General features: G+C 35.0%; 1 protein-coding gene across 24 annotated transcripts in view; it reads right to left on the bottom strand.

Moving 5' to 3' along the window:
• Positions 1-1,666: 1,666 nt before the first annotated feature.
• LOC122224032 (coiled-coil domain-containing protein 7-like) overlaps positions 1,667-26,710 on the bottom strand; it is a 233,006-nt gene continuing 207,962 nt past the window's right edge. For 19 of the 24 annotated variants that reach the window (XM_042945283.1, XM_042945276.1, XM_042945281.1 and 16 more), the window contains 3 exons: positions 19,635-19,757; positions 4,130-4,252; positions 1,667-1,794 (listed from right to left, as the gene is read on the bottom strand). In XM_042945283.1, coding sequence (XP_042801217.1) covers positions 1,754-1,794; positions 4,130-4,252; positions 19,635-19,757 — 287 coding nt within the window. In that variant the 3' untranslated portion in view covers positions 1,667-1,753. Of the gene's footprint in view, positions 1,795-4,129; positions 4,253-17,491; positions 17,535-17,604; positions 17,838-19,634; positions 19,758-26,710 lie in introns of those variants that run through there. The other 5 variants (XR_006204633.1, XR_006204632.1, XM_042945286.1 and 2 more) reach the window with 5 other exon arrangements.

Genomic DNA, 26,710 nt, shown 5'->3' with positions numbered 1-26,710 from the left:
CACATTTCCAACAGTAGTGCATAAGAGTCCCAATTTCTCCACATCCTCACCAATATTTCTTTCTTTTTTCCTCTTTTTCCCTTCATAATAGCTACCTTTCTGGATGTAAAGTGATATCTCATTGTGGTTTTGATTTGCATTTCCTTGATGAATAGTGATATTTACCATATTTTCATGTGTCTATTGGCTATTTTATATCTTCTTTGGAGAAATGTCTATCAAAGTCCTCTGCTCACTGTTATATCAAGTTTTTTGTTTTCATTGTTGAGCTTAAGAGTTCTCTATATATTCTGGTTGTTAACTGCTATTCAGATATATGATTTGCAAATATTTTTCTCCCATTCTGTGGGTTTCCTTTTTACTTTATTAGCCTTGTCTTTTGATGAATAATTTTAAAATTGTGATAAAACCTGTCCATTTTTTCTTTGTTTGACTGTGCCTTTGGTGTCATACCCAAGAAGTTATTGTCAAATACAATGTCTTTACGATTTCACCCTATGTTTTCTTCCAAGAGTTTTATAGTTTAGCACTTAGTTTTAGGTCTTTGATCTATTTTAAGCTGTAAGGTAAGGCATAAGGTAGGGATCTAATTTCACTCTTTTGCATGTGGACATCCAGTTTCTTCAACACCATATGTTTTACAATTCTCCTTTTCCCATTAAATGGTCTTGGTCTCCTTGTCAAAGTCATTTGACCATATATGTGATGGTTTATTTCTGGGTCCTCTATTCTATTGCCTTAGTTTGTATGTCTGTCTTTATGTCAGTACCATACTGTTTTGACTACTGTCGCTTTGTAGTGAGTTTCAAAATAATGAACTGTGTGTTCTCCAACTTTGTTTCTTTCAAGATCATTTTGACTATTTAGGATCTCTAAAATTCCATATGAATTTTAGGATGGATTTTTTTATTTCCTTAAAAATACATTGCTGGGATTTTTGATACGTATCACACTCAAACTGTAGATTACTTTACATAGTATTGATAGCTTAACAGTATTAAGTTTTCCAATGTATGAAAAGTCTAGGGCTGATTAACATACTGAGAAATAAGTCATTCATGAAATTGCTAGCAGAATTATTAATTATTATCATTTGAAAAGTAATTTGGAAACATATATTAAAAGAAAAAACATGTATATCTTTAATGTAATACATGTTTACATGCTCTCTTTTATAGAAATACAATCACCGTAACATAGATAAATATGTACAGTGATATTTATTGTACCATTGCCTATAGTAGTAAAAAACCCGATTTGAGAAGAATCTAAATGTCATTTAGTAGAAGAATGGTTGAATAAAGTATAGCACATTCACATTATAGAATATCATGTAGCAACTTAAAGGTATGAGATATAAAAGAGATATATATTATCAGTTTATCTGGATTGGAAGCAAGAAGGATCTATACAAGTGATTCTATTATGTACAGAACCAGCAAGCTCATATATATATATATATATATATATATATATATATATATATAGTGTGTGTGTGTGTGTGTGTGTGTGTGTGTGTCAAACACATGTTTGAAGAAAGGTTTAGAAAAATACACTTGGTTCATAACATTTGTTTTTCTGGAGAAGGGGGTCCATAGGTTTAAGGTGATTGGTAAATAAAAACAATGGAAACATAATACAAAGTTTTATTTCATTTGTCTTTGTAAAGCAGTGTTGTTTTTTTTTTTTTTTTTTACCTTCATAGATAGGTTTTTTAGTTGTAGACATCACAGCAAGCAGAGTATTTGTAAGTTCAACATTCTTTTTTGTTTGAGATACAATTTTTTGGATGCCCTAGAAGATGAAAATAATATTACTAAATTATCTTATAAATGATCTGATTTCAACTTTTAAAAATTTAAAATAAATCTTAATCCACTTCTAAAGCACAGCTTCCTTAAATTTTAAAAAGAATTTAAAGCAGCTTTCCTAACACAAATATTTTTTCTCTGGTTTGTCCTTGCAGGGTATTTGATATTTAAAAACAAAACCAGGGCTCTTGGGTGGCTCAGTCAGTTAAGTGGCCAACTCTTGATTTCCAATCATGTCATGATCTCAAGGTTGGTAAGTTCAAGTCCCACTTCAGGCTTCACACTGGCAGTATTTCCCTCTGCCCCTACCCCACTCATGCTCTCTCTCTCTCAAAATAAATAAATAAATAAATAAATAAATACTTAAAAACAAAACAAAACAAAAAAAACAGTAAGAGTACAAATCAAGAAAAAGAAATATTAGAAATATTGTATACAGAAATGCCAGAGGAAGAGGGGCACCTGGGTGGTTCAACTGGTTTAGCATCCAACTCGTGATTTCAGCTCAAGTCATGATCTCACAGTTTGTGAGTCTGAACCCTGCATCAGATTCTGAGCTGAGAGTGTGGAGCCTGCTTGGGATTCTCTCTCTCTCTCTCTCTCTCTCTCTCTCTCTGCTCCTCCCCAACTCGCATGGACACATGCACACTCTCTCTCTTTTAAAATAAATAAACTTTTTAAAAAATGCTAGAAGAGTTTTTTTTCAGTATGACAGTAAAAAATACTTAAACAATTAAATTGATAAATTCTCATATAAAGTTTTTATCTCTATATAAAACAGTATATCTTTATTGAAAAGTTTTATATTACTACAGTGAAAGATCTAGTGTTAATGGAAACAGACGTTTACAAATACTGTTATTAAGATACATACTTTCAACAGTTAAAAACAAAACTATGTATAAAGAAAATAGTATCAGGTTGCTCATTTCAAGAAAAATACACTACAATAAACATAATGTGGGGTATTTAGATGGTATTTTCTCAAAGTTAGTGGGAAAAATTTACTAAGTTAATGCATTGAGTTTCTACAATATATGTTGTACAAAGAAATAAAACATTTTTAATTTTGTGATTTCCTTAAGGCAGGTGTTTGCTCCAAAAATGTTTATCTGTTATTATTTTTAGGTTAAAAGTCTTGATAGTTTGATAGAAAATAAAAACATTTATAATGGAATCATTTCTATTCTATCCATAAAAGAAGACTACTATTATTTTTCTCTAATTATGGAATAGAAATTTAGATAGTGAATTATTCAGACTATTTGTTAGTTGCTATTCTCTTTCTCTTTCTTGTTTCTTAAGGCAATATAACTGCTTATAATTAATGCCTCTATCAAAGGGAAAGCTTTAGCTTAGGAGAGAAAACCCAAATTGTTGGTAAAGTAGGAGCTAATAAATGGAAAGCAGTATTGTAGGTTATATGAAGTAGCAGGTGAATCTAAAATAAATTACATTTGTCTAAAATGTACATATACTATAAAACTACTGATCTCATTGTCTGGCAGTTAAGAAGAGGAGAGCTTATCTGAATCTAAAAAGCATATTATAATTAATTTTTCTGAATTTACAGAATTCTTGTTTGCCTAATCATGCCTTACTTAATAGTCAAATTTATTTTATCTCTGAATTACATACCCATAGAATGGTAAAAAGTAGCCAATGGATAAATGTTGAGATAAAGATGCACAGTGAGAAATAAAAACTGGCCAAAGTATTGGTAGTATGTATAGTTACTTGGGACTTTAGAAAAATATGACAGACCAAATAAAAATAATCTACATTTTTAAAAACACCTTTAAACTCAGTATCTATAGGAAATATACTAAGATGATGATTATATAATGCCTCTGGAGCAATAATAAGAAATGGCATCTATAAATTAGTTCCTAGATATTGGCTGGGGAGATAGTAATGAAGGAAAAGGGAAAAGTAAAAATAATGTTTATTTTCCTTCCAATTTACCCTCATGTTGAGTTTCTCTGTTGCAGATCCTGCCTGGGGTTGGACAAAAGGAAAATGTATAAATATAAAAAGGAGGATTATAAGATGGGTTTATCTCAGCCATCTGCAGAATCTATAATAGTGAGCAAGAAAAGAAGGTTGAAAAAAAATGGAACTCCAATTTAGTGGTGACAGGGAAGGAAGAGATATATAAAAATGCATATATGTTAGATGAGCTTAATCAGTGTTTACTTCCACTTATGTTTTGCTAAGCTGGTTATATGACTAAGACTGGTACAATCTGGTTATTTACATATAATTAATGCTTTACTAATTAAAAAAAAATCACATTGTACACTAAGAATAAAAATTACCTGAAGGTTCTTTATTTAGTGAGGGAAACTGGATAGTTTTATAAATGGTTGACCCAGCCCTAGATGTTCTGTGATATGCTTTTGGAGGTTTATTCACATGGGGTGAAATGTACTCAGATCTTTCTAGAAATATTAGAAAATATATTAACTGTTAGATAGATTACATTTGTAACTAATTTTGATACACTTGCCAATAAAATTGAAATAACTAAATTTTTGAGATGATTAATTAGTAAAGAAATATACATTAAGAAGGATAGTTTTAGAGATCAGAGCTAAGTTATAAAAAAAGCAAGTCACAAAAAACCATCTATATAAATTCCATTTCTTTGAAATGGCCAGTGTAGGGAAATTTTATAGAGACAGAAATTAGATTGGTGGGTGATGGCTTGGAGTATGAATATTTCTTTTCCACATAATGAAAATGTTCTAAAATTGAACATGGTGATGGAAGCACAACTCTGTGAATGTACTAAAAGCCATTGATTTACACACTGTACATGAGTGAAATGAATGCTATGTGGCTTATATATCAATAAAACTATTAAGTAGATCAACATCTGACTTTCTATCACAAACAATGGAGGACAGAACTCAGTGGAATGACATATTAAAAGTGCTACAAGGGGCGCCTGGGTGGCACAGGCCAGGCTGAGTATGGGCTCAGGTCATGATCTTACAATTTGTGGGTTTGAGCCCTGTGTCAGGCTCTGTGCTGACAGTTCAGAGCCTGGAGCCTGTTTCAGAATCTGTGTCTCCCTCTCTGCCCCTTCCCTGCTTGTGCTCTGTCTCTCTCTCTCTGAAATAAATAAATGTTAAAAAAAATTCAAGTACTGAAATCAAAAATTCACAATCAAGAATTTAATACCCAGCAAAATTATTATTCAAGATAAAATGAAAACATTCCTAGATTAAAAAAAAAAAACTAACAATATTTGTTATTATATTAGCAAAAATGTCTTAGAAGAAATGCTAAAAAGAATACTTCAGGCTGATACAAAATGACACTAGGTAGTAACTTCTCATTATATATAAAAATTGACTCAAAGTAAATTACATCCCTGAATGTTACAGTTATACTATAAATGTCTTAGAAAAATAGAAAATCTTGAGATTTTAATTAGACAATGATTTTTAAATACGAGTTTAAAAGCATGATTCATAAAAGAAAATTTAATACATTGGGCCTCATAAAAATTTAAAACTTTTGACTGCCATTAAGAAAGTTAAGATGAGGGGGGTGCCTGGGTGGCTCAGTGGATTAAGGGTCTGACTTCAGCTCAGGTCATGATCTCATGGTTCTTGGGTTCAAACTCCACATCAGGCTCTGTGCTGTCAGCTCAGAGCCTGGATCCTGCTTTGGATTCTGTGTCTCACCCTCTCTCTGCCCCTCCCCTGCTCATGCTCTGTCTCTCTCTATCAAAAATAAATAAAACCTTTTTTAAAAAGTTAAAATGAGAGATGCCTTGGTGGCTCAGTCGGTTGAGTGGCTGACTCTTGATTTTGGCCCAGGCCATATGTCAAGTTTTGTGCTGAGTATGGAGCCTGCTTAAGATTCTCTCTCTTTCCCTTTACACCTTTCCCCCATTCATGTTCTCTCTCTCTCTCAAAATAATCACATATATATATGATACATATATATATATATGTATATATATGATACATATATATATATATGTATATATATACATGTATATATGTAATAAAGAAAGTTAAGACAAGCTGTAGACTAAAAGAAAATAATTTCATATTATGTATCCAATAAAGAAGTTGCATCCAGAATATATAAAGAACTCTTAACATTTTAAGAACTTAAAAGATTAAACTTTACAAATGGGCAAAAATTAAAAAGTTTTAAAAGACATTTCACCAAAGAAATATACAAATGGGTACTAAACACATGAAAAGATTCCCAAAATAATTTTTCAGGAAAATGTAAATGAAAACCACAATGAAATGCCATTTCGCATCCAACAGAATGTCTATAATCAAAAGGATGGACAATAGCCAAATGATGGAAAGACTATGAAGAAATAAATTCATTCATACCTTGCTTGTCTGTAGGTAAAATGGTACAGCCACTTTAGAAAAGTTTGACATTAAAAAATAGTTAAACATAAATTTACCATACAACATGGCAACTCTACTCCTAGATATCCACCTAAGAGAAATGAAAACTTATGTCTTCACCAAGACCAACATAGGAATATTGAGAGCAGCATTCATTATACCCAAAAAGTGAAATGAACCTAAATGTCCATCAGCCTAAGAATGGATAAAGAATATGTGCTACACTTCAGTGTACTTGGAGAACAATGCTACAGTATTTCATTTGTATCATTAGGAACCAAATTTAACTCAATTATTTGTTTAAGGCTTTGAAAATTAAGTATATGTTTCATCTCAATGTTTCTCTTAACCTTTCAAATGTCTCTTTCAGAAATAATAATTAAAAGTTTGAGATACAGGGACGCCTGGGTGCCACAGTTAAGCGTCCGACTTTGGCTCAGGTCATGATATCATGGTTCATCAGTTTGAGTCCTGCATTGGGCTCTGTGCTGACAGCTCAGAGCTTGGAGCCTGATAAGGATTCTGTGTCTCCCTCTATCTCTGCCCCTCCCCTGCTCATATACTGTCTCTCTTTGTCTCAAAAATAAACATAAAAAAAATTTTTTAAAAGTTTGAGATACAGAGGTAAGATGTAATAATCCTAATTTTACTTTTTCAAATTGTCATTAAAAGTGACAATAATGCTGAGGGAAAAATGTGCTACAGCCATAGAAAGGAATACTATTCATCAATAAAAATGATGCATGTTACTATATAGGTAAACTTCAAAATCATGCTCACTGAAAGAAGCTACATACAAAACACCAAGTATTCTTTGATTCCATTCATATGAAATGTCCAGAAAAGGCAAATTGATAGGCACCAAAAGCAGATTAGTGGTTTGCCTGGGACGGGGAGTGAGAACTAACTTAACTATCATTAGGGATCCTGTGGGAATGGCAAAAATGTTCTAAAACTGAATTAAGATGGTGACTGCATACCTAGATAAATCTACTAAAATCCTTGACCCATACAATTAAGATGGGATAGATTTTCTGATATGCAATTTGTGCCTCATTCAAGTGTTTTTTTTTTATATAGTTGCTAATCTGTACCTCTCTGAGAAACAAATTTACCAACTAGAGTACAATATTTATGCAGTTGTTTGTGTCTTTAGCCTTACAGTATCCACTCAAAGCACTCTTTTCCAGTTCCTTTGAGCACTCATTTTTCTCTACTTCTGTCAGTAAGGTTATGTCATGCGTTTATTGTTTTTTTCAAGCTTTATTGAGATATGTTTGACATATATAGCATAAGTTTAAGGTGTACAGTGTGTTGGTTTGACACAGTTATCTATTGCAAAATGATTACTATCATAGCATTAGCTAATTCCTCTATTACATCACATAATTACCATATCTTTTTGTAGTGAGAACATTTAACACTTACTCTTCTAGCAACTTTCAAGCATATAATACAGTATTGTTAACTATAATCATCAGGATGTGCTTTATTTATTTATTTACTTATTTATTAATTTAATTTAATTTAATTTTATTTTATTTTATTGTTTAATTTACATCCAAGTTAGCATATAGTGCAACAATGATTTCAGGAGTAGATTCCTTGATGCCCCTTACCCATTTAGCCCATCCCTCCTCCCACAACCCCTCCAGCAACCCTCTGTTTGTTCTCTATATTTAAGAGTCTTTTATGTTTTGTCCCCCTACCTGTTTTTATATTACTTTTGCTTCCCTTCCTTTATGTTCATCTGTTTTGTACATGATGTGCATTAAATATCCAGAACTTATTCATCTTCTAACTTGGAAGTTTGTACTCTTTGACCAACATCTCCTCATTTCCCCAACCTATAGCCTCTGGTAACCACCATTCTATTCTCTGTTTCCATGAGTTTGGCTTTTTTAATTTTTTTTTAGATTCCACATATAAATGAGATCATATTGTATGTCTTTCTCTGTGTGACTTGTTTCACTTTAACATAATTCCTTCAAGGTCCATCCATGTTGATGAAAATGGCAGGATTTCCTTTTTTATAGCTGAATAGTATTCCATTATATATATTCAATTCTATTATGAACATTATATTTCATATACAAATAATATATAATTATATTTTTATATACAATTTATTTCCCATATATATTTATATAATAAAACCACTATTTTGAATTCTTTATATGGTAAATTTTAAATCTCTGTGTCTTTGGGTTTGGTAGTGGAAGATTATTGTAATCCTTTGGTGGTATCGTGTTTCTTTGATTTTTCATATACCTTGGAGTTTTGTGCTGCTGTCTTACATTTGAAGTAGTAGTCACCTTCTTCATTACTAACTGCCTTCAGGGAAGGACTGCCTTTCATCAGCTCTGCTAGAAATCCAGAGGCTTTCTCCCATCTTGACTGTACAAGCCCTCTCCATACTTCTTGCTCCCTCCTGTGGCAGAATTCCTAAACTTGTATATTTTCTCTGGATCTTGCAACAGACCAGGCCAAGCCCTGACAGTTTAGTTTCCCTTTTGTTTTCCCTAACATCAAGTTGTTTCCCTACAGCTCAGGTTGTAGTTTTTCTCTAGCCCACAGAACCTGGCTTGTTTTCTGCAAGTGCTCCTAGCTGTTCAACAAAGCACTCTCAGGAGCATGCACAGGGAGTTGGCTGCAGAGTTGGGGGAGATGTGGGTGAGATAAGGTTGTTACTGGGGATGCCTGCAACTAGTTGGGGGGATCTGCAAGTGAGGCTTTCCCAGCATCTCATGGGTGGGTTTCCTGATGGGAATCCACAAGACAGCAGAACTATATCCCTTTAATGCTTTCTGAGAATTGTATCTGCCACTCTCCTGATCTCCTCTCACCCCATAATTTAGTGTGCTGGATGCTTTGTGTCCTGCACAACTAACCTATTCTCCCTTCCCTCACAGTGGGAGTAATCATGGAGTGAGAAAGTCTCACTTGGCCTTAGCTGTACCACGTTGGGGGACATGTGATGCAGGCAGAGTCAAACTATTCTTCTTATCCAATCCAATGTGTCCAAAATCTTATTTTTTGCTCCAACAAAGTAATGGAATTTCTTATCTGGAAACCAGGACTTCCACAAAGCTCTCTTGTCTGTGGGTGACTGGTCAAGTCGGTGTTCTCCAGATGCTCCCTGACTGTGGCCAAGAGGGGTTGGAACCATTCATGAGCTACCTCAGAGTCCACAGCCAAGATGGAGGTTTGTCTGCCTATTACCTGATGCACAGGTGGGCAAGGCTTTTCCAGGTCCCTTGGTGTATGATGCTGGATCCCATAACTTCAGTTGCACTTTTGTTCATGAATGGGTGCCAAATTTTTGTCGTTGAGAATGGGGGCACGAAAGAAGGGACATGTTATGCTATCATGATGGTGACATCAATTGTCATATATTTGTATATTCCATATGTTCCAGTCTGCATTTCATCCTAGGATCTCCCAATACCCTGGTTCTCTTCTTTTTTGCATGCATATTTTTATTGAGAAAATTACAATATAATTAAAATATAGTATAATTGAATGATGGAAAAGGCAACATAACTGTATGCTGTATGGATCATTGACTGCTATGTGCATGTTTGGTTTTTTTTGGGGGGAGCCACTTTTTTGTAGAGGACTGGCTACTGAAGGGCCTATCCCTGTATTGTTACTGTATTTGTGTGTAAGTGTGTGTGTGTGTGTGTGTGTGTGTGTTTTGCAGGGAGTCACATCAGAAGAGCTGCCTCTGAAAATGATTATAGATAAAAAAAGTGATCTTTGGCCCTAGTGCAAAATTTTAATACAAATTTGTGGGGTTTTGGGAAGAGCACATGTATTTTGCATGGGAGGGGTATCAAGAATATTTGCAATCAGAGGACATACTATGGTGGATTGGTTTCAATAATGGCCTTGATGTGTTCTTGACTACTGGTATTCATATCCTCTCATAAAATTCTGATCTTGGCTATATAACTTTAGTAAATGGAACAAAAGCTAACAAATGCAAACAGAGACTTCAAAATTGCTTGTACATTGGGCTTTTTCACATGCCAATCTTGGAACATCTATACTGTTTTCCATAGTAGTTGCACCAATTTACAATCCCACCAACAATGTGCAAATGTTACCATTTCCCTACATGTTCAACAACATTTTTTTATCATTTATCTTGTTGCTGATAACCATTCTAATGGGTGTGAAATGATATTTCATTGTAGCTTTGATTTGCATTTCCTTGATTAGTGATGTCGAGCACTTTTTTATGTACCCATTGGCTTCTTTGTATGTCTTCTTTGAAAAATGTCTATTTACATCCTCTGACCTTTTATAATAGCATTGTTTAGTTTTAGGGTTTTTCCTTCTCCTCCCCCCTGTCCCTCCTACTCCTTTTTTTGCTACTGAGTTGTAAGAGTTCCTTACATACTTTGGGTTTTAAGTTATTATCAGATAGATGGTTTCAAATATTTTCTCACATTCTGTAGGTTGCCTTTTCATTTTGTTGATGGTTCCTTTTGCTGAGCAGAAATTTTAGTTTGATGTCCCACCTGCTTTTGCTTTTGTTGCTTGTGCTATTGGTGTAATGTCAAAAATATCATTGCCAATGTATATGTCAAGGAGCTTTTTACCTGTTTTCTTCTAGGAGTATTGAGGTTTCAGATCCCACATAAATCTTTAATCTATTTCAAATTAATTTTTGTTAATGATATAAAATATGGTTGTTTTGTTCTTGCATATTGATAACCAATTTTCCAACATCATTCACTTAAGACACTATTATTTCCCATTGAGTATTCTTATCTCCCTGTCAAATATTAATATATATGAAGATTTATCCAGGCTCTTGATTCTGTTCCTTTGGTATATGGTCTGTTTTTATGTCAGTACTATCCTGTTTTGATTATTATAGCTTTATAATATAGTTTGAAATAAAGAAGTGTAATGCCTCTAGCTTTGTTCTCTCTCAGGATTGTTTTAGCTCTTCAGGGTCTTTTGTGGTTCCAAACAAATTTTAAGATAGTTTTTTCTATTTTCAGAAAAATTCCATTGAAGTATTAATAGAGATTGCATTGCATCTATAGATGACTTTTTGGAATAGTATAAACATTAAAATTTTTTTAATGTTTATTTATTATTGAGAGACAGAGAGACACAGAGCATGAACAGGGGAGGGGCAGAGAGAGGGGTAGAAACAGAATCTGAAATAGGCTCCAGGCTCTGAGCTGTCAGCACAGAGCCTGACGTGGGCTCGAACTCATAAACTGTGAGATCATGACCTGAGCTGAAGTCAGTCACCCAACCAACTGAGCCACCCAGGTGCCCCGGATAGTATAAACATTTTAAAAACATTAACTTCCAATCCACAAACCTAGGGTATCATCCCATTTATTTGTGCTTCTTCAATTTCTTTCGTCAAAATGTTATAGTTGTTATGCTTAGATTATTATCAACCTTGTTTAAATTTATTAAGAATAAATAATTTATTTTGAATAAAGTATTCTGAATACTTATTTGATTGTTTTGATGTTACTGTGAATGAGACTGTTTTCCTTATTTCTATTTCAGATATTTCATTTTTAGTGCATAGAAATGCAATTCATTTCTGTATATTGATTTTGTATCCTTCGACTTTACTGCCTTCACTTATCAGTCCTAACAGTTTTATGGTAGAATCTTTAGGATTTTCTCTATATAATATCATATCATTTGCAAACTTCACTTTTTCTAATTTGGATGCCTTTTATTTCTTTGTATTGCTTAATTGCTCTAAAATTTCCAGTACTAAGTTGAATAGGAATGATGAGAATGGGCACCTTTTCCTGATCTTAGCTGAAAACCTTTCAATCTTTCACCTGTGCGCTTGTCATAAATGACCTTTATTATGTTGAGATATGTTCCTTCCATACCTATGGAGAGTTTTTATCGTGAAAACATGTTAAATTTGTCAAATGTCTTTTCTGAATTTATTGAGGTGATCATGTGATTTTTACCTCATTTTGTTAATGTGGTGTATCACATATAATGATTTATGTATGTAGATCCCTCTTTGCATCTTATGGATAAATCCCAATTGGTCACAGAATATTATCCTTTTAGTGTACTGTTGAGTTTGTCTTGCTGGAATTTTGTTGAGAATTTTTGCTTCAATTTTCATCAGGGATATTATTTCTCAGGGTCATAATTTTCTTTTCTTGTAGTGTCCTTTGGTATGAGGGTAATGCTAACCTTGTAAAATGAGCTTGAGAGAATGTCTTTCTCTTCAATTTTTGGGAAGTGTTTGAGAAAGACTGGCATTAATGATTCTTTAAATGTTTGGTAGAATTCACCAGTGAAACCATCTAGGTGTGGACTTTTCTTTGATGGGTTGTTTTTGATTACTGATTCAATATTATCATTATTGGTCTACTTAGATTTTCTATTTCTTTACAATTCAGTCTTTGTAGATGATATGTTTCTAGGAATTTATCCATTTCTTCTAGGTTATACAATTTTTTGGCTTATAATTATTCATTGTATCTCATAATCTTTGAATCTCTATAGTATCATTTTAATGTCTACTCTTTCATTTCTGACCTTTGAGTCTTTCTTTTTGTAGAAAAAATACTTAGTCTAGCTAAAGTTTTGTCAATTTTATTTACCTTTTCAAAAAAACCCATTTCTTATCATCATTGATCTTTTTATTATTTTTATGGTCTTTATTTCCACTCTGATCTTTGCTATTTCTTTATTTGTGCTAACTTTGGGCTTAGCATTTTCTTCTTTTGTAGTTCCTTGTGGTAAAAAGTTGTTTACTTGATATCTTTCTTTCCTTTTTTTGTAATGCAGATGTTTACCCCTATAAACTTACCTCTTAGAACTGCTTTTGATTCATCCTTAAGTTTTGGTGTGTTGTATTTCTATTTTCATTTGTTCCAAGTTATTTATTCATTTTACATTTTGTTTGTTCTTTGATTGGTTGTTTGGGAATGTGTTGTTTAATTTACACATATCTGTGAATCTACTAGTTTTCACTCAGTTATTGATTTTTCATTCCATCCACTGCAGTCAGAAAAAAATTCTTGGTAATTTTCAATCTTCTTAGTCTAAGACTTTTTTTATGACTTATCATATGATCTCTTCTGGAGACTGCTGTGTGTGTATTTGGGAAGAATATGAGAATGTGTATTGTGCTGCTATTGTATGGAATTCTCTATATGTCAGTTAGGTTTATTTGGTTTAAAGTAGAGCTCAAGTTGAATGTCTCCTTATTGATTTTCTGTCTGGATGATCTATGGGTGTATGATGTTGAAAGTGAGGTATTGAATTCTCATACTATTATTATATTATTGTCTATTTCTCCCTTCATATCTGTTAATACTTGCTGGATATATTTAGGTGTTTGATGTTGGGTGAATAAAAATTTATGATTGTTGCATTCTCCTGATGAATTCGCAATTTTATAAATATATAATTATCATTCTGTCTTCTTGTTACTGCTTCTGAATTTAAGTCTATTTTGCCTGATACAAGTATAGCTACGTTACTTTAATTTGGTTTCCACCACTATCTTTTTCCTTCACTTTGACCCTACATGTGTCCTTGAGTATTCTTGGCTCCTCTGTCAAATAGTAGTTGGCCATATATGAATGTGTTAATTTCTTGGCTCTCAATTCTGTTTGGTTGGTGTATCTGTTTTTATGCCAACTGTTTTCATTACTATAGCTTTATAATAGAGCTTGAAATAAGGAAGTGTGATGCCTCTTGCTTTGTTCTTTCTCAGGATTGCTTTGACTAATTAGGGTCTTTGTGATTCTATATAAATTTTAGGGTTGTTTTTCCTAATACTGTAAAAAAATGCCATTGGAATCTTAATAGGAATTGCATTGAACCTATAGATGACTTTGGGTAGTATGGATATTTTGACAATATTAATTCTTCCAATTCATGAACATGGGATACTTTTCTTTTTTTTTTTTCAGTTTCTTTCATTAATGTTTTGTAGTTTTTAGTGTGGACGTATTTTACCTCCAGGGTTACACTTTTTCCTAACTATTTAATTTTTTTGATGCTATTGTAAATGGGATCATTTTATTTCTCTTTCAGATAACTTGTTGTTAAAGTATAGAAATGCTACTGACTTTTGCATGTTAATTTTGCACCCTGCAACTTTACTGAATTCATTGATTTGATATAGCTTTGGTGTTTTTTTGTTTGTTTTGTTTTTTGATAGAGTTTTTAACAAAGAATAGTCTCCCTGCCTGGCTGGAGCAGAACTGGCTCCATAAGTGGCAAGGGTCTTTTTTGTGGTCTTGACTCAAGTAAACTGTGCCCATTTCCCTGGCCGAATAGTGCTACTGGCTTTGCTCTGCCAAAGACCAGTTATGCCTGCTGTATCCTCTGTTCAAGTGTGTCTGGGCTACGGAGCCTCTATTTGTTCTATCTAGGCTTTCTGGTTAGGTTGGTCTAAGAGCTACACTCAGCAGTGGGCAGGGTTTATGAATGAGCTCCCTTGCCTAGGCAGAATGGGCAGGCCTGCTCCAAACAGCCTCCCTAGTGTTCCCAATCAGGTTTTCTAGCTGGAATGGGCTGGGCATGGTCGTTGGTGGGGCTACAAATTAGTTCCCTTTCCTAGGCAAAATAGGGAAACTGACTTCAAGTCCAGATCTTTGTGATCTTGACTCAAGATGACAGTTCCCCATGTTCCCTGGCCAAATTTACCGCTGGCTTTGCTCTGCAAATAATCAGTTCTGTCTGTCATTTTCTGCTCAGTTGGTGTTGAACCACACAGCTTCCAGGTGTTTTACCAGTCTTCCTGGTCAGGTGGGGCAAGAGATATACTCAATGGTGAACCATGCTATGACTTAGCTCCCCTCTCTGGGCAGTGGCAGACCAAGCTCCAGGGCTAGCAAGATTCTTCTTTTAAGAACCCAAGTCATACAGACCTGCTCCTCACCAAGTTCTCTGGTGAGATTATGTCACTATCTTGGCTCTGCAGATGAGCAAACCTGTGGTAAGGATACTACTTTGGTACTACAGGTAGGAACTCAATCTGCCAAGATCTGAGTGCGGGTTTTTGCAAGCACTTCCTCCCTTCCCTGTCACAGATTCCCAGTGGCCAAGTCCCCTGGATTACCCCACAATCCCCATGGTGTGAGACCAGAGTGGGGCTCCCAACAGGTGACACAATGCTATAGGAGCTGAATGTTCATCCTGGGCTCTCTTTTCCAACTGGAGAAATGGGGCTCAGGGGAAATTTCTCAGTGTGGTTCCCCAATGGGCATGGGAAAGAGGCAATATGGTCAGTGTGTAGCCACTTTTCCTATCTTTCTAATGCAATGGTCTTGGTCTCTATGAAGTGGAGACAGTGGTGCTTCACCTTCACCCCAATGTTCTAGGATTTTTTCAGTGGTGTCCTGTCCATGAATAGATTTTAGTTTTTCTTCTTCTTTGAGGAAGTACAGTCAGGAATGACCTTTGTTACAATTTTGGTATGCCACTCTTCCTCCTACCTTTTATGTTTTTGATGTCATAATTTACCTTTGTTTATTTTGTGTATTCATTAACAAATTACTATAGCTGTGGTTATTTTCAATACCTTTTCCCCTTAACCTTTACAGTTAAAAGGTTAATATTTTACCATACTGCAGCATTAGAGTTTTCTGAATTTAACTATATATTTGTCTTTACTATTGTACTGTATGTTTTCATGTCATAATTAGTGTCCTTTCATTTCAGCCTAAAGAACTCCTTTCAGCATTTATTGTAAGGCCTTTCTAGTGGTGATAAACCAATTCAACTTCTCTTTGTTTTTGAGTTTTATTTCACCTTCATTTCTGGTAGGCAACTTTGCCTTGTATTCTTTTTGGGTAGTTGTTTTTTTCAACACTTTGATATATCATCCCACTGTTTTTTGGCCTGCAATGTTTTTGCAGACATTGCTTCTAATGCCTGAGAGGATTTCCATGTATGCAAGAAATATTTTCCTCTTGCTGCTTTTAAAATTCTCTCATTGTATTTGATTTTAGACAGCTTTATTATAATGTGTATTGGCCAATATTATTGTGGATTGAAGTTTTGCACTGATTTATTACTTTTGTGAACTTGGATATTCAAATATCTCCCTAGATTTGGGAAGTTCTTAGCCATTATTTCTTTACATAAGCTCTGTCCCTCTCCTCTTCTTCTGGGATTCTAATCATCCATATATTAGTCAGATTGTTGGTGTTCCATAGTTCATATAGTCTTCATTCATTTATTTTCTCTTCTTTGTATAATCTTAATACTGTCTTCTACTTTACAAATTCTGTCTTCTGCTGGATTTGCTACTAACTCTGGAATTTCTGTTTGATTCTTTTTATGATCTCTATTTCTCCATTAAACTTCTCATTTTCTTTGTATATTATTTTCCTGCTGTCATTGAGATGCCTTTCTGTGTTTTTTTTTAAACTTTTTTTTTGAGAGCACATACACACATGCGTGAGCAGGGGAGGGGCAGAGGGAGAGGGAGAGAGAGAATCTTAAGAGAGAAAGAACCCCCCAGCCTCCAAACATGGAGCTCAATCTTAGGACTGTGAAATCATGATCTGAGCTGAAATCAAGAGTCAGATTCTTAACCAACTGAGCCACCCAGGTGCCCCTTTCTGTGTTTTCTTGTAGCTCAGTGAGATTCCTTAAAACAGCTATTTTGAATTCTTTATCAGTTAAATTGCCAATCTCAATTTTTTTTGAGTTATTGGAAAATTATTGTATTTCTTTCATGGTAACATGTTTCCTTGATTTTTCATGTTCCTAAATGTGCTCTCTGCTGTCATTACATTTTTAAAAGTAGTCACCTCGTCCAGGCTTATTGACTGGCTTCCAGAGAGAAATCCCTTCTGTCAGCCCTGCTAGGGTTTCTTAAGTTTTTTCAGACCATTTCTATGGGTATGCCTGTTCCATACCTTTTGCTCTCTTTTGTGGGAGAATTCTTAAGCCTTGTTTCTGTGTTATAAAGACAGGCTGGTTGCTCAAGGCCTCCTTTTTGTTTTCCTTATGGCAGTGCTGACTGCTCAACTTTATGGTTTCTTCCAGGTCTGCTTTTTGTAGGTGTCCACTGTCTGTCAAAGGTCACTCTTGTTGTGGTTGGGAGCATGCACAGGGAGCCAGACACAGCGTGGAGTTTGTGTGGGTGAGACACATGAAGTGCTGGAGGTGCCTGTGGGTCAGGTGTGGGGGATCCACAGGTGAGGTATTTTCAGCAGCTGATGTGTGGGCCTCCCGATTGAGTCCTTGACACACTTAGCAGTCAAAATCCTTTTATACATTTAGTTCTGAGCCTTGGCTGCCGTTCTCTCAGCCGTTCTCTGCCCTCTGGTCATGCAGCTTATGACTCAGTTCTCTGGATAAGACAGGAGAGAAATTGGTCTTTTTGACAGTATCCTGCATACCTAAAGAAGCTGGGTACTTACATGCTCTCACTCTTTCCCATGCAAGAAATCCCGGGATGAAAAGGGCTCTCTTGACAATGAAGTATGGCTGTCCTGAAGGAGTGGTGCAGTAAAGTCAAAATGTTCCTTTTGCCCTCTACAATGTATCCAATATCAGATTTTGTTGTTCCAACAGTGTGCTTGGAACTACTTCCATGGACTCCTGGGCTCAACAAAACGTCTCTCATCTGTGGATGATCACCAACTTGGTTGTCCTTGTGTGGGGCAGGGGGAGGGGAGATGGTAAAAAAAGAAAAAAAGAAACAAAACCCCTGCAATGTTGATGTCATCACTGTGATCCTCCTTCTCTCTTGCCAAATATTTTACAGGAAATGTCACTTATTGTTTTTAGTTCTCTGATATATCTAATTATATCAAAGTGCTTTTTAGAAAGCTTTCTCCCTTCTCATTGAGAAAGGTTTTCTTTTCTCAAATGCTACAAAGCATTTTAATGCAGTAGTGCTTTTAATATTTGCAAATATAGATGTACAAAAGCTCTTCTTCCTTTTCCTATGTAAATTACAATAATTAGCAGTACAGCCTTCACTATTTTTTACCTGCTATAGAGGGTGGCACACACAGTTTTTGTCAGAAGGATAGAGTTTCTTATTCTCAGCATCTTCCTTAATTTTGTCCTTTATCCAAATGCTGTTTTAGTTGGGACCAGAATACTCATTTTTGTATGTGATATGTAATCTAATTTAGAAGGATGCATCCATAAGGATATCTTTGACAATCTGAACTATAGGCATAAACCATTGGTTTCCCCTCACTAATTCAGTTAAAGTTTATTAGATTTTTTTTTTACAAATCCTACTGATTTTAAAAGTAACGTGCTGTTGCAGAACACTTTCATTTAAACAAATAAGTATAAGCCTTATATTATTTAATCATTGGCTAGAATTAAACTGAAGCCACAGGCTGAGAGGCTTAGCAAGAGGTTGTAATTGAGAAAATAAAATACTGTTGACATTATTTATTTCAAGCCATAATTCTAAACTAGTCATTAACATTTGTCAAATATGAGCAAAAGCTGGGGGGGATCAAGTCACTAAAGATAAAAACCTTAGTGCATGTTAGAGTAATGGCCCCATAATGTCAAATTTATATTTATTCTTCATCTTATTTTCATGAAAGTATCAAGACTAGATTGTATGAAAATATTTTGGTACATCTTGGTATTAAATACTGAATATAATTTTGGATGCAGGTGGTATAGAAGACTAGCTATCCTAATGACCTAATTCTAACTAAAATGCTACATTTAAAAAATGCATTTTATTTTTTTTAAATTTTTAACATTTATTTTTGAGAGACAGAGAGACAGAGCATGAGTGGGGGAGGGGCGGAGAGAGAGGGAGACACAGAACCTGAAACAGGCTCCAAGCTCTGAGCTGTCAGCACAGAGCCCAATGCTGGGCTTGAACTCACAAACCGCGACATCATGACCTGAGGTGAAGTCAGACGCTTAACCGACTGAGCCACCCAGGTGCCCCTAAAAATGCATCTTAAAAACTATTGCTGAGATGGCATAAAATATACTCAGGAAAACAACACAAACAAAAAAAGAAGAAGTAAAAGCATTTAACTTGCAGATTTCTGCTAAAAATGTGTGTGTGTGTGTGTGTGTGTATGTGTGTGTGTGTGTGTGTGTGTTGTACATAATTTTATAAAGTGGATTTATAATGTGGGAGGTGGGGGAGAAGACAAGGTGGGTAATTTCACAATAAAGGGAAATAAAAAAGAGGGCATAATCAAGTATTTTGGAAAGTACTGGTATAGAACATCATTATTATATATGGCTTATGGTGGCAGATGTGAAAGCTGGGAAAGAAGGGAATGGGATTATAACAGCACAGAGTAGGAACCATTAGAATGACTTTTTAAAAATATATATATTAGTTATACATACTTTCTGAATGCTTAAAACATTTCATAAAAAGTAAAATGAAAAATCATGCTACAAAAAGTATTCCAGGTAATTAGTTATTTTACATTGTTATATCTTTTACCTTGAGTGTCAAAGGTTGAAAAACTGATCCTGTTTGTAGAGAATTTACGTGGTGCAATGTGACTGTTAAAAAAATCTTCTTGATGTTGTGTGGACATATATCTGTTTTTGAATAAATTCACACCTAAAATAAAATGAAAAAAAATTTCACAAAGACATTGCAAATATTTGCATACTACTCCCTAGTCTCCATGTATTAGTTTTTATTTTTGCATTTGTAATTTTTCTTTTCATATTTTTAAATGTTTATTTATTTATTTTGAGAGAGGGACAGGGATAGAGAGAGAACAAGTGGGGGAGTGCAGAGAGAGGGAGAGAGAGAATCCCAAGCTGGCTTCTACATGGGGCTGGATCTCATGACCCTGAGATCGTGACCTTAGCCAAAATCAAGAGTCAGACACTTAACTGACTGAACCACCCAGGGGTCCCTTCTTTTCATATCAGACAAGTGGTCACTTGTCTATCATTCTAATTTCTATAAACTACTTTTTCATTTTCCCTCCCTTTTTTTGTTCTGTACTTTTAGGTAACATCTTCTTTAATCTTGACCTTTAACCCAAACTCATTTTACCTTAAACATGAATATTCATTTCTATATTTGAGCTATAGTCTTGTTTTAACTCCTTTCCTCTTAGCAATTTCTTCCAAATTTTGCTTAGAACATTTAATTATAAATTCACAATTAGTAAATAAGCATAGATTAATTAGCTAAATAAATTTTGTTCTTAAAGGATATGGTATTTTAAATTGACTAAATGTAGGTAAGAGTACTTCATTGCTTTGCCAAAGGTTATTATTTAAAATTGACAAGGACTCCTAATAATAAGGAACATTGAAGCAAATAGTAACTGAAAGTACCAAAACAAAAATAGTCTGAAAATTAAAGACAGAAAAATTACTCTTCATACTTTATCAAATTTGCTAGAGTAAAACACGAAACAAATTTAACTGCTTGATTCAAACAGTTTCATTTTTATAATGCCTTAGTCATAAGCTGTTTGAGTTAGTAATTTTTATTTGTGGGGTGCCTGGGTGGCTCAGTGACTTGAGCATCTGACTTCAGCTCAGGTCATGATTTCAGGTTCATGAGTTTGAGCCCTGAATTGGGTTTGCTGCTGTCAGTGCAGAGCCTGCTTTAGATCTGTTCCCCGCAGCCCCCCCCCCAAAGTCTCTGCCCTTCCCCCGCTCATGCTCTCTCTCTCTCTCTCTCTCTCTCTCTCTCTCTCTCTTAAAAACAAAAATAAAACATTAAAAAAATTTATTTGCTTCATTTTTTAAATTTTATTTTAATTCCAGTTAGTTTCCATACAATGTTATGTTACTTTCAAGTGTACAATAAATATAGTGATTCGACAATTCCATATACCACCCAGGGCTCATCACAAGTGCCTCATTAATTCCCATCATCTATTTCACCCATCCCCCACCTACTTCCCCTCTGGTAACTATCAGTTTGTTCCCTGTAGTTAAGAGTCTATTTCTTGGTTTGTCTTTCTCTTTCTCTTTTTTTCCATTGCTCATTTGTTTTGTTTCTTACATTCCACATATGAGTTGAATCACATGGTTTTTGTCTTTCTCTGACCGACTTTTTCCACTTAGCATTATATTCTCTAGCTCCATCCATCTCATGGCATATGGAACTCAAAATGGATTAAAAACTTAAATGTGAGGGCTGAAACCACAAATATCCTAGAAGAGAGCTCAGGAAGTAATGTTTCTGACATTGGCTGAGGCAACATTTTTCTAGGTATGTCTCCTGAGGCAAGGGAGAGCAAAAATAAACTATTGTAACTATATCAAAATAAAATTCTTCTGCACAGCAAAAACAAACAAACAAACAAACAAAAACAAAAAAACAATCAACAAATTAAAGGCAATATACTGAGTGGGAGAAGATATTTGACTATTTTAACTAGTTCTTTTTCAGAAATAAATGTGTGATATAATGAAATAAATAAAGCATTCACAAGCAAAGTTTCAGAAATCTTACCTTAATCTTAAATTTCACCAAGAACACATATTTTGGTGCTTATATTTGAGATTCAACTATTTCCAAATGCTATATTTCGGCATTGTTTCTGCAAAAGTCATGACTACAATATTTCTTGCACCAGAGAGAAACGTATCTAATAGTGTTACTCCAGGATTAGAAGCAGTAGTGTAATCTGCGAGTAGACAACTACTCTAATAGAGATGTAAGTTCACATACCAACTTAATTATGTACAGGGAATTGCTAACCAATGAAATAACTGTTATAATCCTCTCATAACACTCATCAACTAGCTCTTACTGTTTTTTCCAGTTTAAAGCAACTTTCCTTTCCAAACCAGCAACAGAAAGTGAGTAGACTAGCAGTGAGAAATACTACACTGAGTATATTCTAAGGTCACTAAAGCACTGGATATTATGGTTTACTTTCTAAGTGAATGAGTTTTAAAATTAATAATATCTAGCTGATTTTCTATTGATAGCAAATACTAAAGTTTAATTAATTATAAGAGGGAATTCATGAAGATTTTTACCCATGTAATAATATATACTTACTGTTGTCATTAATGATCCATACAAAATAAAATCCAAAAAAAAGACATAAACTATAAATATTAGACTTGAAAAATACTTGTCACCAGGGTGACTTTTATGTTGTGTCTTGATTTTATCAATTATTTTTTCTCTTCCAACATTATATGTCAAGTGTCCTACATCAGTCTCTATAGACAAAAAAAAAAAAAAAAAAAAAAAAATCCCCAAACACTTTAAAAGGTAAACATTAATGTGTGGTTTTTTGTGTGTGTAGTATGAATTTAATTAGCATTTGTTATTATAGTAAAAGAGAAAAACACAATGTCTGAATTGTACAATCAAAAATTTCATAGAATTTGCATGGCTAAAGCAATTATATAAGCCTCATTATAATGAAATGTTTAGGGATTTGATCAAGAAAAAAATCAGGATGATGAAAACCTGATAAAACTGAGGCACAACTGACACTGAATAATCCCTTAACGAGTGCTTTTTCTACACAAGGCTATCTTTTTTAAAAAACTATTTTTAATTTTTCTTTTTTAGAAAAGAGAGAGAGCATGTGAAAGGGGGAGAGGGGCAGAGGGAGGGGAGAAGAGAGGGAGAGAGAGAGAGAAAGAGAGAGAGAGAATCTTAAGCAAGCTCCATGCTCAGCGCAGAGCCCAACACGGGGCTAGATCCCATGACCCTGGGTTCATGACCTGAGCTGAAATCAAATATCGGATGCTGCACTGACTGAGCCACCTAGGCACCCCTACAATGTGATCTTTTTATAAAAACTTAAATCATTTTGAGGACTTAATGTTAATATTATAACTTCCAAGTTTACACTAAAAGGACATTCATGCTGTAGGAGTATACAAATGAGATGGAATATGACACTTTTGTTCATAGTTCAAGTTATAAACCATAGTCCCACATCAGAAAAAGTTACTATGAGGGAGAAATTCTTTGACTCTCTCAAGACTATTTTATGCCATTTTTAGGTTATATAATTGTAAACTAAGTAGGCATCAGTGATGTAGAAGAATAAGATATTCTGTGGTCTAAAAAAAGTGTCTATCAGTTCCCCTTATTCATATACCTTGTAGCTGGAGAAAGGAATATGAGTAAATTTGCAGTAGTACCTGCATTGAGATTGCATACCGTTTCATTTGAGGTTTTTTTTTAATATATAAAATTTATTGTCAAATTGGTTTCCATACAACACCCAGGGCTCATCCCAAAAGATGCCCTCTTCAATACCCATCACTCACCCTCCCCTCCCTCCCACCCCCCCATCAGCCCTCAGTTTGTTCTCAGTTTTTAAGAGTCTCTTATGCTTTGGATGTCTCCCACTCTAACCTCTTTTTTTTTCCTTCCCCTCCCCCATGGGTTTCTGTTAAGTTTCTCAGGATCCACATAAGAGTGAAAACATATGGTATCTTCATTTGAGTTTTTATGGGATTTGAACATTTGCTGGATTTAGAAACTACTAACTAGGTCAAACAAGAGGAAAAACACAAGAAATATATTAAAAAAGAATTTAAATTAAAAAGGAGATAACTAGGATTGGTGATTTGGATCAAATAAAATACCTAATGTTTTGTGAATGAAAGATGGTTATAGGAAAGCAAGTATCAAAGGTTGGAAACTTATCATAAATCTGACACCATAATAGGGACCTTGCTTTGTTGTAATGACTGAGACCATGAATAATTGTTAAAGGTTGTACTCTGATCTTTGTTGCCCAAATATATATTCACTGCAACATAAGAAGAGGAGGCAACCAGCCTGGGTATCTTTACCAAAAAGAACCACAAAGCATAAGATTGGATAGAACAACTTTCACTACATTTGCGAAAATAAAATGACATACAGCAGTGAGAAATGGGGATATTAGTAGATACATCTGAGGCTTCTTTGGTTGTTTCTGCAATTTGTATAAGAATGAATTGTCCATTTGAACTGGACCAAGAGATTCTTAAATGAGCACGGAGGCATTAAAAGCATTTCATAGTGGATAGGATTAAAAACTGGAGGGGGGGGGGAAGTATGTCCTAGAGAAATTTATGATCTAGTAAGAATCACAATTTCCCTCCTTCACTATGACCTCTCACTGCTTTCATGCTTTCTGAAAACTCTCCTTCCTGAAGTTCCTAGTGTAGAGTACACACTTATTTTTATTTTTTATTTATTTTTATTTTTAAAAATTTACATCCAAATTAGTTAGCATATAGTGAAACAATTATTTCAGGAGTAGATTCCTTAGTGCCCCTTACCCATTTATCCCATCCTCCCTCCCACAACCCCTCCAGTAACCCTCAGTTTGTTCTCCATAATTGAGTCTCTTCTGCTTTGTCCCCCTCCCTGTTTTTGTATTATTTTTGTTTCCCTTCCCTTATGTTCATATGTTTTGTCTCCTAAAGTCCTCATATGAGTGAAGTCACACGCTTTCTGTCTTTCTCTGACTGCCTAATTTCTCTTAGCATACTACCCTCCAGTTCCATCCATGTAGTTGCAAATGGCAAGATTTCATTCTTTTTGATTTCCAAATAATATTCTATTGTATACCACATCTTCTTTATCCATTCATCCATCGATGGACATTTGGGCTTTTTCCATACTTTGGCTATTGTTGACAGTGCTGCACAAACCTGGGGGTGCATGTGTCCCTTCAAAACAGCACACCGGTATCCCATGGATAAATGCCTAGTAGTGCAATTGCTGGGTCATAGGGTAGTTCTATTTTTATTTTTTTGAGGAACCTCCATACTGTTTTCCAGAGTGGCTGCACCAGCTTGCATTCCCACGAATTCATTTTTTTTTTCAATATATGAAATTTGTTGTCAAATTGGTTTCCATACAACACCCAGGGCTCATCCCAAAAGGTGCTGTCCCCAATACCCATCACCCACCCTCCCCTCCCTCCCACCCCCCATCAGCCCTCAGTTAGTTCTCAGTTTTTAAGAGTCTCTTATGCTTTGGCTCTCTCCCACTCTAACCTCTTTTGTTTCTTTTTTTTCCTTCCCCTCCCCCATGGGTTTCTGTTAAGTTTCTCAGAATCCACATAAGAGTGAAAACATATGGTATCTGTCTTTCTCTGTATGGCTTATTTCACTTAGCATCACACTCTCCAGTTCCATCCACGTTGCTACAAAGGGCCATATTTTGTTCTTTCTCATTGCTATGTAGTATTCCATTGTGTATATAAACCATAATTTCTTTATCCATTCATCAGTTGATGGACATTTAGGCTCTTTCCATAATTTGGTTGTTGTTGAGAGTGCTGCTATAAACATTGGGGTACAAGTGCCCCTATGCATCAGTACTCCTGTATCCCTTGGGTAAATTCCTAGCAGTGCTATTGCTGCGTCATAGGGTAGGTCTATTTTTAATTTTCTGAGGAACCTCCACACTGTTTTCCAGAATGGCTGCACCAATTTGCATTCCCACCAACAGTGCAAGAGGGTTCCTGTTTCTCCACACCCTTGGCAGCATCTATAGTCTCCTGATTTGTTCATTTTGGCCACTCTGACTGGCGTGAGGTGATATCTGAGTGTGGTTTTGATTTGTATTTCCCTGATGAGGAGCGACGTTGAGCATCTTTTCATGTGCCTGTTGGCCATCCGGATGTCTTCTTTAGAGAAGTGTCTATTCATGTTTTCTGCCCATTTCTTCACTGGGTTATTTGTTTTTAGGGTGTGGAGTTTGGTGAGCTCTTTACAGATTTTGGATACTAGCCCTTTGTCTGATATGTCATTTGCAAAGATCTTTTCCCATTCTGTTGGTTGTCTTTTAGGTTTTTTTGGTTGTTTCCTTTGCTGTACAGACGCTTTTTATCTTCATAAGGTCTCAGTAGTTCATTTTTGCTTTTAATTCCCTTGCCTTTGGGGATGTGTCGAGTAAGAGATTGCTACGGCTGAGGTCAGAGAGGTCTTTTCCTGCTTTCTCCTCTAGGGTTTTGATGGTTTCCTGTCTCACATTCAGGTCCTTTATCCATTTTGAGTTTATTTTTGTGAATGGTGTGAGAAAGTGGTCTAGTTTCAATCTTCTGCATGTTGCTGTCTAGTTCTCCCAGCACCATTTGTTAAAGAGACTGTCTTTTTTCCATTGGATGTTCTTTCCTGCTTTGTCAAAGATTAGTAGGTAATACGTTTGTGGATCTAGTTCTGGGGTTTCTATTCTATTCCATTGGTCTATGTGTCTGTTTTTGTGCCAATACCATGCTGTCTTGATGGTTACAGCTTTGTAGTAGAGGCTAAAGTCTGGGATTGTGATGCCTCCTGCTTTGGTCTTCTTCAAAATTACTTTGACTATTCGGGGCCTTTTGTGGTTCCATATGAATTTTAGGATTGCTTGTTCTAGTTTAGAGAAGAATGCTGGTGCAATTTTGATTGGGATTGCATTGAATGTGTAGATAGCTTTGGGTAGTATTGACATTTTGACAATATTTATTCTTCCAACCCATGAGCACGGAATGTTTTTCCATTTCTTTGTATCTTCTTCAATTTCCTTCATAAGCTTTCTATAGTTTTCAGCATACAGATCTTTTACATCTTTGGTTAGATTTA

The sequence above is a fragment of the Panthera leo genome, chromosome B4, assembly GCF_018350215.1.
Source record: "Panthera leo isolate Ple1 chromosome B4, P.leo_Ple1_pat1.1, whole genome shotgun sequence".
NCBI lineage: Eukaryota > Metazoa > Chordata > Mammalia > Carnivora > Felidae > Panthera > Panthera leo.
This window is presented reverse-complemented; position numbering and strand designations above follow the sequence as displayed.